This window comes from Abramis brama (assembly GCF_963993115.1).
Source record: "Abramis brama genome assembly, chromosome: 11".
In the NCBI taxonomy this organism is placed as follows: Eukaryota; Metazoa; Chordata; class Actinopteri; order Cypriniformes; family Leuciscidae; genus Abramis; species Abramis brama.
The window spans coordinates 12,322,208-12,334,838 of NC_139973.1; the positions used below are offsets into that span (position 1 = coordinate 12,322,208).

The window sequence follows — 12,631 nt, forward strand, 5'->3', positions numbered from 1 at the left end:
CCCACACAAGACCAAAGCCAAAGTAGACGATATTAGATAAACACATAATAGAGAAATACATTTTTATACAAAATACTTACAATTTGTATGATTTCATTATCATAAATTATTATTATTATCCAGTATCACCACTGGAAACAAATAACATGAGGCAAGACTTACATTTACAAATGGTAAAATTTGGGGGTTGGGTTCAATGTCACAAAAAAGATTAAACCGTTACTAATCTTTTCTATTGGACGGTGAATATGGATTTTTAATATTGGCCATCATATTGGTTATGGAGCATAATAAAAATAAATATTAGCTGTTGGCATTGGTCAAAATGTGAGGAATAAAAACACCAAATGCTAACATATAGTGTATATATATATATATATATATATATATATATATATATATATATATATATATATAAATAATTTAGAAAAAAAATGCTGTGCAATATATCAAATAATATATTGACAAATATTTTGACTGATAAATTGAGACTACATCGTTATCAGCTAGTATGTTTTTTCCTCTCTTTTTAAAATGTATAAATGTTTCCCAAATTCAAATGTGCAATACAAACACACAAAAATATACAATTATTTAAATTCAAAATATAAAAAACAACAATAAACTTACAAGAGAAATTTGGTTTAAATTTATTAACAGAAATTACCATTTATTTATAACATGGGAATGAGATTTCTCATAAACACATGGCACAATCAAATTATATACATTCCATAAGGAGAACAGTGCAGACACATTATGGGAGGAGAGGATACAGTGACCGACGAACTAAAAACAACCCCTGATCAGGCTTCCACTGATCAAATGAGAACACAAAATGTCCTGCTCCAAGTTAAAAAGGTTCTTAAAGAAACACTGCTGTTTCCAAATAAAGAGGCGAAGCTAAAATTCATAATACTAGCTATTTAACACAAAATTGATGTGAAGATCTTCACAGAGACGCCTGTCAGGAGTCGTCTACCACAGTGCTAGGCTAAGCGGTCTGTCCTCTGTAATAAAACGTGAGCACAACGTTTAACACAAAGAGATGTGTAGTTTCTCCTGTCTTCCTGGTTCTCTTCACAACAAAGATAAAAAAAAAAAAATCTCTCTATCTTGCTTTTCACCAGCTTATAGTGCTTTAAAGCTAATTGCACATAATGATATACACATATTTCTCTTCATTTAGTTGTATTTGTGTCTATGCACATATTAATAAGTGAGGTTAAAACAAACATCTTCGATTCAGTTTTCATTTGAACTTTTTCTTCTTGTCAGCTTATTTTCAAGACCACACCGTGTGTGTGTGTGTGTGTGTGTGTGTGTGTGTGTGTGATACAGAGTTTAACCAGGGGTTAAGAGTTCAGTGTCCTGTCAGGTAATCCTGTGTGGAGTCGGAAGCAAACGAGTCTGCATCCTCATTGTCAGAGTCGTCACTGCTGTCATCAGCGGCGGGTTCACCGCTCAAAGCAATCCGTGCGTAGTCATCCGTGTCAATGGACTTGCAGAAGTGAATGGCGTATTTGAGTTTCTCCTCCAAGACTAGCTTACAGGAGTAGCGAGGCAGCTTGAGCAGGAAGAAGCAGGTGTAGGACTCAGGGAGGAAATGGTCGGGTGGGTTGTATTTATCCAGAACCTGGACAAATAGGGCAAAAACTCTAAAAATGAGCCATTATATTTTATAACACACACACAGTGCACGTTGGATGGGTTTATAATGAGCACGTTTGCTCTAGACAGAGCTGCTCAGTTGCTTACTCTCATGACACATTGCAACACAGCTAAAAGTTTCCTAATATATTTGACCATTATAAGTAGCCAACATTTACCTGTTGATGCCTTCACAAGCACCCATTAAAAGCTGTTGAATTGAGTCAGGTGTTGAGTTAAAATATCATTAGAATAAATGTAAGTATAATACAAATATAATTATTCTTTTAAATGGTTTATAAGTTTTCGTGTGGAGAAAATAAAATACTATGAAAATACGTAGTTTCAGTTATGACTTTCTTTCACTGGATTTAGTCTAGTTAGTCTTGTATCAAACACAATATGATTTTCGTTGATCGAGATCTGGCAGCAGCAGCACATTTTTCCTCTGGGGCGAGCGGTCCGTGGACAGCTTTCCCTGCGCATTAAATCCCCCATATGCCAAAAAACCAATGCGAACGCAGGACAGTGATGACGATACATAACAACAGAGCGTAGGTGCCAAAGCTGCTGTGGATCCGCTTACCGGGAACTATCAGTGAGTGGCAGATTTGAAGAAAATTACCGTTGTTTGGCACATAAATAAATGACGGAGAGTTACATACGTATAATTGCCAACATTTTATCGTGTAAGGTTTATGGTACACCACAAACAAGGGAATTTATAGTAATTTATAGTGTTAATACTAATCAGCGAGTCCATGAATGGCTTAGGTATGCAGAGAATTCAGAGCTTATATGGGCTGCACGCCACTGAGACATACATACATACATATACTGTGTCTGTGTGTGTTATATATATATATATATATATATATATATATATATATATATATATATATATATATATATATATATATATATATATATATATATATATATGGACTATTCCTTTTATTGATACTTTTCAAAGTCACAAGTTACCTGCACCACAAAGTCTCGTCCACGGAAGTCCGCAATGGTCCTAGGGAGGCGCGTGCGACCCCAGACGAACCTGAGGAAGAGCGAGCGTTCTGTGTTAGAGAAAGACTCCATCACCTCCCAGAACCACTGGATCAGAGGAGATGTGGGCTCCACCCCCTTATACGTGGCCACAGATTTGAGCAGGTGCAGGGGGATGTCCGGGCTACCACACACCTAGACAACACAAACACGTGACATGAAGTCTAACAAGAACTCCTGACAAATTTGCTCAGAGTGCATTTCTGTTGAAGACACACTCACCATGGTTTCCAGCTCATAGCCGGTAAAGAGAGAGAGGAGAGGCACCGGTACCACACGTGCCATACCTTCCCTTACTGCCGACACCTGCTCATCGTACTCATGCAGCCTGGAAGAACAAAACAACAGCATACCAGTAATATTTATTTCTTTCTTTCCTCAGAATGTGTTGGTAACACTTTTTTTTCCTCTCAAATTAGCCACACCTGTAGTTTATTGCTAGCCGTACATATTCGCTTCGGTTCTCTAAGGTGATATGGGAATATTTGGAGCTGAGTTGGACTTCCTGTCCACAGGCACTGGGCACAGTGAAGGGCAAGGGCATAGCCTCAAACTCCTCCGCAGATGCCTCGTTATCTCGGATATACATCAGACCGGGGATGAAGTCCTTGTCCACCTAATGACAAAAGGAATGTGAGGTTGGATTAAACATTAAGGAAAGCAAGCAAAACTTTATTTCAATAAATATATTATATATACACACTGCTCAAAAGATTATAGTAAGTTTTTTTTTTAAACATATGAATACTTTAATTTAGCCTTAAACTGATCAAATGTGACAGTAAACACATTTATGTTACAAAATATTTCTATTTAAAAAAATGCTGTTCTTTAAACTTTCGATTAATCAAAAATCATGAAAAAAGTATTATGATTTCCACAAAAATATTAAGCAGCACAACGGTTTTCAACATTGATAATAATAATAGGTAATGTTTCTTAAGCACCAAATCAGCATATATATATTTTTTAAAATATAATTTCTGAAGGATTGACACTGAAGAAGACTGGAGAAATGGCTGCTGAAAATTCTGCTTTGCAATCACAGGAATACATTTTTTTTTTAAAATATATTAAAATAGAAGACTGTATTTTAAATTGTGATATGATGTAAAAATTACTGTGTTTATCAAAACACAAAAGTAATATTGTCAAATATTAAGATACTTCTAACTCCAAACTTTTAAACTACAGTGAATTTAAGTTAAGTTGTAGTTGGATGATCTGAGTGATCTAGCGAGAGAATGTGTCCATGACTTAGATTGTTTCAAGATTCATTCAACAAAGATGATTAAAGATAATCTGAACCTGTGCAAATGACGATAGAAAAGGAATGAAAGGAATGTGTGGGTGTTTTAGAGTGCATCACAGTCACTGTCTCACTGTTGTCTTGTGCTTGGTAATCTTTCTCTTTAACCTTTCTGATATCTCCAGGCAAAAGCAACAAACAACAGCTGCTCTGTGAGCAAGAGACATCCTGCGCTGAGAAACGCCATCACTGCAGACGTCTCAGCAACACATGATTTCAGCGTGAATGCAGGAGATGCGTACACTCGCATTCATTTTTACACATCACACGTGCATGTGCGCACACTCTCACACAATTTATATCTCAGAGATCGTTCAGTTAAAACAGTTATATTTGTATAACTGCAAAACATTCCTGTAATTTGATGTAAGCAACTGCTGAGAAATGCAGCATTACTGTAGCACAAACATGCCTCATAGATTTAGAGAAAGCTGCTTACAGTATATATGTATCAAAGGTGGTAGGTTTAGGACTGGCATCTATGTCAGCTGACCACCATCAGAAAAAATGTACAGAATGCACAAGAGGTATGTGCTCTCATTCTATTCATTTATATAATGGATTCAAGAGGCCTTGCCATAAGCTCCAACTACAGACATACCATGTCATGTAATCCTGATGTACTGATTGGAAGAAGAGAGAAAAAAAAAAAAAAAAATCACCAACCCCCTCTCCCTGCCCCCCCAAAAAACAAAGACAAATAACACTACAAATTGGATATGTAAAAAAAAAAAAAAAAAAAATCTAGGTTTTAAATTTGTAATAATTTTAGTTGATAACCTTGGTCTCACACACACGCACACACGACTGGTTGCCCACTAAAGATAAGCAGGGTTGAGCCTGGTTAGTACCTGGATGGGTGACCTCCTGGGAAAACCAGGTTGCTGCTGGAAGAGGTGTTAGTGAGGCCAGCAGGGGGCGCTCACCCTGTGGTCTGTGTGGGTCCTAACCATAGACAGTAAAAAAATATGGACGTAGTGTCCGTGACGTCACCCGTAGGTTTCTGAAGACCGTTTTTGAAGCCTAAAGTGGGCGTGGCCGACCGTCGCCATCTTGGTAGCCTGTCACTCCCGAAATTTATTTATTTTTACAGTCAGACAATTAGCTGAGGTAACGTGACGGCTAACAAACAGCAGACAAATGGCTAATGATGACTAATGACCACTGCAGCGGGAATCCACCTGTCACTCAAAAGTGGACACCCTTAATTATACAGAAATTTAAGGCTTAATATAATTTAAACAGATGAGTTATAAAAAAATTCACCGCCTTCACAGTTGTCATGAAGGGCAAAATTAGCTGTATAGACCAAAGCCACTTTTTGCTCCAGGCTGTAAATTGTAGATTTGACTCACTTTTGCAGCCAGCCTCAAGCGGCCAGTTGATGAATTGCCGTTTAATTCACTTCCGTGTTGGTTTCAAGAGAGAGGCAGGGAGGTTGCCGCTTGGGTCCTAACGCCCCAGAATAGTTATATATATATACACACTAATTGGCTTCATCACTCTATCTCTCCTCCACCAATAAGCTGGTGTGTGGTGGGCATTCTGGCGCAATATGGCTGCCGTCGCATCATCCAGGTGGATGCTGCACATTGGTGGTGGTTGAGGAGATTCCCCCTTCTATGGTAAAGCGATTTGAGTGTCGAGAAAAGCACTACATAAATGATGAATTATTATTATTATTACCTCACTGAGATCAGCAATGGTCAGGTTCATGCCTGCCAGCTGTTTCCACACAGGTTCAGCCAGGTACAGACTTAGAGGACTTCCTGTTCGGATTGCTATGCCCAGGAGCACCCCTGTACACAAATAAAAACAGATAATGGTATACCAACAGATCTAATGAAGGGAAATAATATAGCTGTGAAATTATAGACTTTCCCCATAAAGACTTGAAAGTATTTTTAGTTTAGGAAACACAAGCAGGTGGTACCTAGGAAGCGGAACATGCTGATGTGCAGAGGGGACTTGGCAGCTGGGTTGAGCAGGAAGCAATCTCTGTTTGCTCCCGACTCGTCTCGCCCGTTAGGAGTGACGATGAGGAGAGGAGTGAGACCGTTCTGTAGTTCCTCACACATTTCAGCAATAGATTCACTGTATCCACCACCACAGTCATCGACCGACTCGCCTACAAACACACACAAGGTCAGAAACATGGTGTAGATGGGCCATGATCTAAGGGTCTGTTCCCCACCAATTCCACTCTTTCATGTAGAATCATCCCTCTCTAAATACAAACTCACCCACAAACTTGACCTTCCAGACCCGGTGTGGCAGCAACAGACTGTCAGGGCTGAAAGAGCTCATCTTCGCACACATTTGCCCAAACACTGACTTGGTGCCATCTGGCCCTGCCAGTCCTCCTTTACTGCGGGAACGCTTGACCTGATACAAAGAATGAGAAAGGATTAATTATTACAGGCTTCTCCATATACAGCACTTCTGCTCTGAAGTACTGTATAAACATCACTCTTAAGATTTCCAGCAGATCCCTGCCAGACTCCAGGGGCCCTATTAGAGGGACACTGGACCCATAAAGATACATATTTGGGGGTAAATCTCATGACGAGCAGGTCCAAAAATAAATAACGAATTCATATGTTTAATGAACATCTCTCAAAATATTAAGATTTAGGGCTGCTAACTTTCACTCAAAATGGTAACGAAAATAAAATGAATTAATTTGTGTGTGTCCATGCCGACAGGAAGACGCAGAAAATGCAATCGTAATTACGTTGATAAGAGAAAGGGAGACAATTTTACGGAGGACCCGCTAGCTATTTTTGCCCATTAAAAGTAATTGTTCATTTTGGATTCTGCTTACCATCCTAATGAACTCTCAAACCAAGTGGGAAACGCAAGTAAAAATTAGCTTTGGTGAGGAAATAACATGCATTTTTGGTCCAAGTTTTTCAAAATTAAAACAAATACATTTAAATCAATTTTAAAATTGCAACAAAGAATGATCGCCTGATTCTTACTAATGAAAAAAACAAAAACAAAAAATTATTATAATGTTGAAACATCATAATAACAACAACAACTTGTGGGTAACTATTTAATTTACTGACATGAGCACCTGTTTATTGCAAATATGCAACACATTTTAAATGTTATAAATACATGTCCAAAATGAATTAATTTATTTAGTTAAGACAGTGAAATTTACTGTATTTGAGGCCAAATTAGGATATGGTTGAATGCAAATCTCAAACCAAGTGAGTAGTTTTTAATGCATGTGTACCTGTATCCTGTTCAGCTCCACCACTGGGCCATGCTGTCGGTCTCTAACCATAGTGGCCTGCACAACCTTACGGAATGCTGCCTCCTATAGACATAAAAAAATTAAAAAATTAAAAAAAGTAAAATAAATATACTTAGGAATTGTAATTAAAATAAATAAAACTCCTCTAAAATATCCTCACCTTGCCCTGTGATATGAGGATTCCACGGAGTGTGTCAAAGCCAACGGAGACACCGTGTCCAGTCTCGCCCAGTCGTCCTTCCAGGTCAAACATCGGGATGCAGGGGCAGAAGAGCTCCGAGATGTGGTGAAGTAGCAGTAATCGGTTCCTCAGGCCTATGATGGCAATCTCCTGCAAGTGGTTGTACTCCATAGGAACCTATAGACAAGCATTTAATTATTTACATGCAGCATTTAGCACATTTAAAAGGCTGAATGGTTAAATATTTAGTTCTTTGAAAAGTTTTTGTAGTCTGAGCTATATTTGGTGGCACGGTACCTGAGCAGGCAGTTTTCCAGCATTGGTAGGTTTACTAGTGGACCAGGCAAGTGTGTGTGCTGAACCACAAGCCACGCGGTTGATCTTCTTGCCCTGCAGTGCTGCCACCAGCCTAGGCCGCTGAATAGCATTGGTGGTCCCATCGCCGAGCTGACCCTCATCATTGTCACCCCATGTGTACACTTCACCTGTGTGTTTACATTCATGTTTTTAGCATACTTCACAAAATAGTGCAAGACAAAAGAAAATACTAAATCTCTATATATAGGATATCTGCAGTTTAAAAAAAAATCAATTTAAGGCTTTTTAAGACCTGCACAAATAAAATGAATACATATGAGATGGGTAGAGCATAATCTCTAAAAAATATTTTAACAACTTTACCATTCAAATAATAAAGGTTTTGACAAAAACAAAATGTTAAACCTCACATTTCAGCCTTTAAACCATTTTTAAGAAAAGGGGTGAGTCAAAATTCTAAATGAGTACATTTATATTATTTAAAATATGATTCATATCCTAATTCTAAAAATATTTAGCTTCTTTTCGATCCACCGGCTGAATGAAAATGCAGATGGCGCTTTATTTCTGCAGATGGCGCAGAAATATAGCGATTACCCTGGTAACCCGTTTACAATGCAGCTGCACTTTTTAGAAATGCAACGAGTTTGTAGGCATGATTTAAACGATATAAGGTAAAAATGATCATAATTCTTTAACAGTAGAGCATAAGCTATCGATTGGCATAAATGCACAGTATTCATAATTTGTAAACAGCCCTGAAACTTGTAGAACGTGCAACAGCTTTTCCTTTGAAACGTGCAGCAGTCACATTTATTTCATTAAATAAACGCCTTTCGAATTTTAATATTCACAAGCCATTTCGCAATTCCAGTTTTATTGCCCCCAAATTTAAGACCTCTTGAAATTATAATTAAAGACTTTTCTTATACCATTTAAGATACTTAATACTTGTTATGGCCTTAAATTTGATACAACTACATTTAAGACTTTAAGGACCCGTGGGGACCCTATATATAAAATATGAATGCTATAAAGACCCTACAGATCTTAAACAAGATTATGATAAGGGTTACAAAGGCCTGCTTAACACAAATAAAAACAAGGTTTAAAAACATAGTCCAGATGACCTACCGTCCTCTGTGCAGCATACACAGTGAAGAGAACCAGTTGCTATAGCGATGACCTTCTTGCCTTGCAAACCCTGGACCTGCCGGGGTCTGCGAACATGATCATCCGAGCCGTGTCCCAGCCTGTGGTAATCACCCTTCCCCCTAAAACACACATGAACATTTAAATTACTCTATATGTGTCCTAAATAAAAAAAAGAATAATAAAAGTTTAGCTTACGGTACAACTGTATTGAGGGATTGATTACCATGTGTAAACTGCTCCAGACTTGGTGAGAGCCACAGAGAACTGAGAGCCGCATTCCACTTTCACAACACCCAACCCAGTTAATGAGTCAATCTAAGCAGAGAAAGAGAATGAGATGTGAATACAGGAATCACTAAACAAGAAAACCTTTGACACTTGAGTATCTGCACAAGCAGTCTCACCTTCATAGGCACTTTACATCCGTCACTACCTCCTCGGCCCAATTTGCCATAGTCTCCATCCCCCCATGACCACACCATGTCATCATCAGTCAGACACAGAGTCTGGGCGTCCCCGCTGCCACATGCAACGTCTATCACCCGGTGACCCTGCAGAGCCTCCACCTATACACATGCACAGGCAATGCACATATTATACATGATATATTATACTTTTAACAAAAGTATCCCTTTCCAAAAATGTCCAGTTCCAATATTCAAAAAATAAAATAAATTAAATAAATTGAACTACCATTAACAAGCCTGACTAATTTTAGTAATTCAGTTTGATTGCTTAGTTTAGTTATTTATATATTTTAAAAATAATTTAAAAAGATGTAAAAAATAAAATTATTATTGTTATGCATGTTATAAATGAATTTAGATAATTTTTCCAGTCACTCATTAAAACAATTTTTTTTCTAAATATAGAGATTGTACATAGCAATTGCTGATGAACTAATAATTACTGAACATAAAATATTATACAAGTACAATATGAAATTATGATATAATGTATTATATTATTTTTTAAATGAGGTGTACATTTATGTTATTCCCTAATTGCAATTTTCATTGTTTCCATGCTAGATAAATATGCAATCAAAATGCCTAATGAACACACCAGTTTTGGTTTAAGCTGGTCCTCACTGTCTCCATGACCAAGGCGACCATAACGCCCTTTCCCCCATGTGTAGAGCTCTCCGCTGGATGTGATGCAGGCACTATGAGCCCCACCAGCTGCAATGTCCACCACTTCCACACCTCTGAGAGACTCAATCACGCGTGGACGGTCACAAGGGCTGGGGAAAAGACCACACATACTGTACTGATTAATACAAGCTGCTATAACAAATCAGTGATAATCGTCCAGCACACATATTTGAGTGGGTAATGACTTTTGGTTCTTTAAGGAACTACAGGAAGAACTGTGGTACTATACAGTGATGGTATCAGCTAGTAAAACAATGGTATTCTGACATATCCCATGGTATAAAATTCAGAATTTACATGATACTTAAAGACACTGTGAACGATTTTGATAGTCCACTTTAGACATTTTACAAACTACAAGTAACTTTGCAGCTTACTCTCATTAGAGTATTAGTAGACAGTTAGGTTAGGGATAGTAGAGTATTAGAAGACAGTTAGGTTAGGGATAGTAGAATAAGTTACTTAAAGTCAGTAGAATGTATGTTGGGGAAACATAAAAATAAAGTGTTAGCAGATATTAAGCAGACAGTCTACTAATACTCTAATAACTGGTAGTTGACATGTAGTTACAAAGTTACTCATAGTCAACAGAATGTCTAAAGTGGACTATCGAAATAAAGTGTTACCAAAGACACTTCAAAAGAATACCACTGTATGGTTCTAAAAACCATGGTACAACTATGGTACCACGTACAATAATATACTTTTCTCTAAGCATTGTGAAAATGGAAAACAGCTGAATAATGAAAGTTAAGCATGCAGAAAGTCACTGCATGAAGATGAACCAAAGGTGCCCATATGAAAAGACAACAGTAGTAACCACAGTATGAGGCTGACCTTCTGTTTCCATGACCCAGTTTCCCATCTTCAGCCTCTCCCCAGGAGTACAGTTCTCCTTCAGAGGAGAGAGCCAAACAGTGCTTGCCCCCAGAGTTCACAGCCACCTTCCGGATGAAAACATGCTGGATTGACTCCAGCAGGGTTGGAGTGGAGACAGACTCTGTGCCTCCTATTCCCAGCCGACCGCCGGCACCATATCCTGTAGCATACAGCTGAGAACAGCAAAGACAAGTTACTAAGGACATTATTCAGCTGACATAGTGACTGACACTAGAGATTATACAACATAGGTCTGTATTTAATTATGTATCAGCTAAGAAGAGAAAAAAAAATACAAATTAAATTTGTATTGAAAAATGTAAAGAAACCATGCTGGTTGGAAATTACACAAGTCTTTTAAAATGTAAAAAGCAGATGAAGCCTTACTTTCCCATCAGCAGTGACAGCAAACAAGGTCTGCTCTCCACCGATCAGCTGAACAGGTCGCAGTGTTGCAAGAGCTTCTGTTGGTGTGGGAACCTTGACTTTTGCCCCTTCAATACCACCTAACTGACCCCTGTGATTGTGTCCCCAGCCATAGATGGTCCCACTGCCACCCGCCGAGAGCGTCCAATCATCTGGTCGTCTGTATAACAGTAAACATGAACAAATCACAAAATTTAACAAATGACTTTGGAATCCCAACCATTTAAAGCATCACTTAAAAGGTACAACATTTTTGCTTATGCTTCACTGGCTGAAACAATACATTACCTGTTCATCCACTGAACTAACTGCTCGTCCTGCTCTCTTTTAAACAGGTCATGACTCTCATGGAGCGTGTTCATGTTCTCATGGTCTGCCATCAGCTCGCGGACTTTCTTTGCCACCTGGTGAAAATGAAGAGAATTTAGGATCAGATGCATATACATGTATATAAAAGAAGGTATAAATGTATAAAATAGCTTTGCAAAATGCTTCAAGTTGATGTCAAGAATCTCAACCATCAAGAAGTCCTCTAATTTCAAACCAATATTAGAAATGCCTACCTCATCCAGGAAAGGGCGGGGCAAAGGGGTCCTCTTGTCCAGAGCCACTGCCACTCTGGAGGCGGTGCAATAGCGGCGGAACCACGCCCACTTGTGTGTCTCAGCACAGCATGGAAGAGTGTCCAACTCCAGATCACATGCAAGTGCCACCAACACCTAAACATGTCAAAAATAAAACATTATTTCTGGAAAACTCATCTCTCAAATTTACGAAGTACATCTGTTAGGCAGACAAACACACCTTGAAGAACGGGCTGTGGAGTAGCTGTTTGCCACCCCGGACTATAGGTTCCTCATACTCATACTGTCTCTGTAAAGCCTCAGGAAGGCCCTTCACCAGAGCAGCTAATGCACTTCCTGTAAAACTCTACACAACATTCAGAAAAAGTTAATTATACAACTAAAAATAAAGAAATTATATTACATTAACACACATACAACCATACAATACAAAAATGTACATTGTCTAACCATAGAGCGAGCCTCTCCTTCACTATCTCCTAAGAGGCGATTGATGTTTATGGATTGTCCATATTCGGTGGTAAGGAGCTTGCGTAGTCTCTGCAGGGCCCACATACGATGACCAGCCGCTGACCATGCACATAGAAACAGAAAGACAGAAACAAAAATGTATTATAAAACATCTAATGTGAGATTTCAGAATAGCAT

At 38.4% G+C, this 12,631-nt stretch overlaps 1 protein-coding gene across 2 annotated transcripts in view; it reads right to left on the minus strand.

Annotated features, from left to right (window-relative positions):
• Nucleotides 1-634: 634 nt before the first annotated feature.
• Nucleotides 635-12,631, minus strand: part of herc2 (HECT and RLD domain containing E3 ubiquitin protein ligase 2) — a 69,912-nt gene continuing 57,915 nt past the window's right edge. For both annotated transcript variants that reach the window (XM_084128558.1, XM_084128559.1), the window contains exons 73-92: nucleotides 12,434-12,552; nucleotides 12,204-12,329; nucleotides 11,963-12,118; nucleotides 11,688-11,803; nucleotides 11,361-11,559; nucleotides 10,932-11,146; nucleotides 10,006-10,183; nucleotides 9,345-9,506; nucleotides 9,164-9,255; nucleotides 8,920-9,059; nucleotides 7,765-7,952; nucleotides 7,447-7,644; nucleotides 7,266-7,349; nucleotides 6,265-6,406; nucleotides 5,955-6,149; nucleotides 5,708-5,820; nucleotides 3,138-3,328; nucleotides 2,935-3,040; nucleotides 2,635-2,847; nucleotides 635-1,636 (exon numbers count right to left, since the gene is read on the minus strand). In XM_084128558.1, coding sequence (XP_083984684.1) covers nucleotides 1,364-1,636; nucleotides 2,635-2,847; nucleotides 2,935-3,040; nucleotides 3,138-3,328; nucleotides 5,708-5,820; nucleotides 5,955-6,149; nucleotides 6,265-6,406; nucleotides 7,266-7,349; nucleotides 7,447-7,644; nucleotides 7,765-7,952; nucleotides 8,920-9,059; nucleotides 9,164-9,255; nucleotides 9,345-9,506; nucleotides 10,006-10,183; nucleotides 10,932-11,146; nucleotides 11,361-11,559; nucleotides 11,688-11,803; nucleotides 11,963-12,118; nucleotides 12,204-12,329; nucleotides 12,434-12,552 — 3,206 coding nt within the window. In that variant the 3' untranslated portion in view covers nucleotides 635-1,363. The remainder of the gene's footprint in view (nucleotides 1,637-2,634; nucleotides 2,848-2,934; nucleotides 3,041-3,137; nucleotides 3,329-5,707; nucleotides 5,821-5,954; nucleotides 6,150-6,264; nucleotides 6,407-7,265; nucleotides 7,350-7,446; nucleotides 7,645-7,764; nucleotides 7,953-8,919; nucleotides 9,060-9,163; nucleotides 9,256-9,344; nucleotides 9,507-10,005; nucleotides 10,184-10,931; nucleotides 11,147-11,360; nucleotides 11,560-11,687; nucleotides 11,804-11,962; nucleotides 12,119-12,203; nucleotides 12,330-12,433; nucleotides 12,553-12,631) is intronic.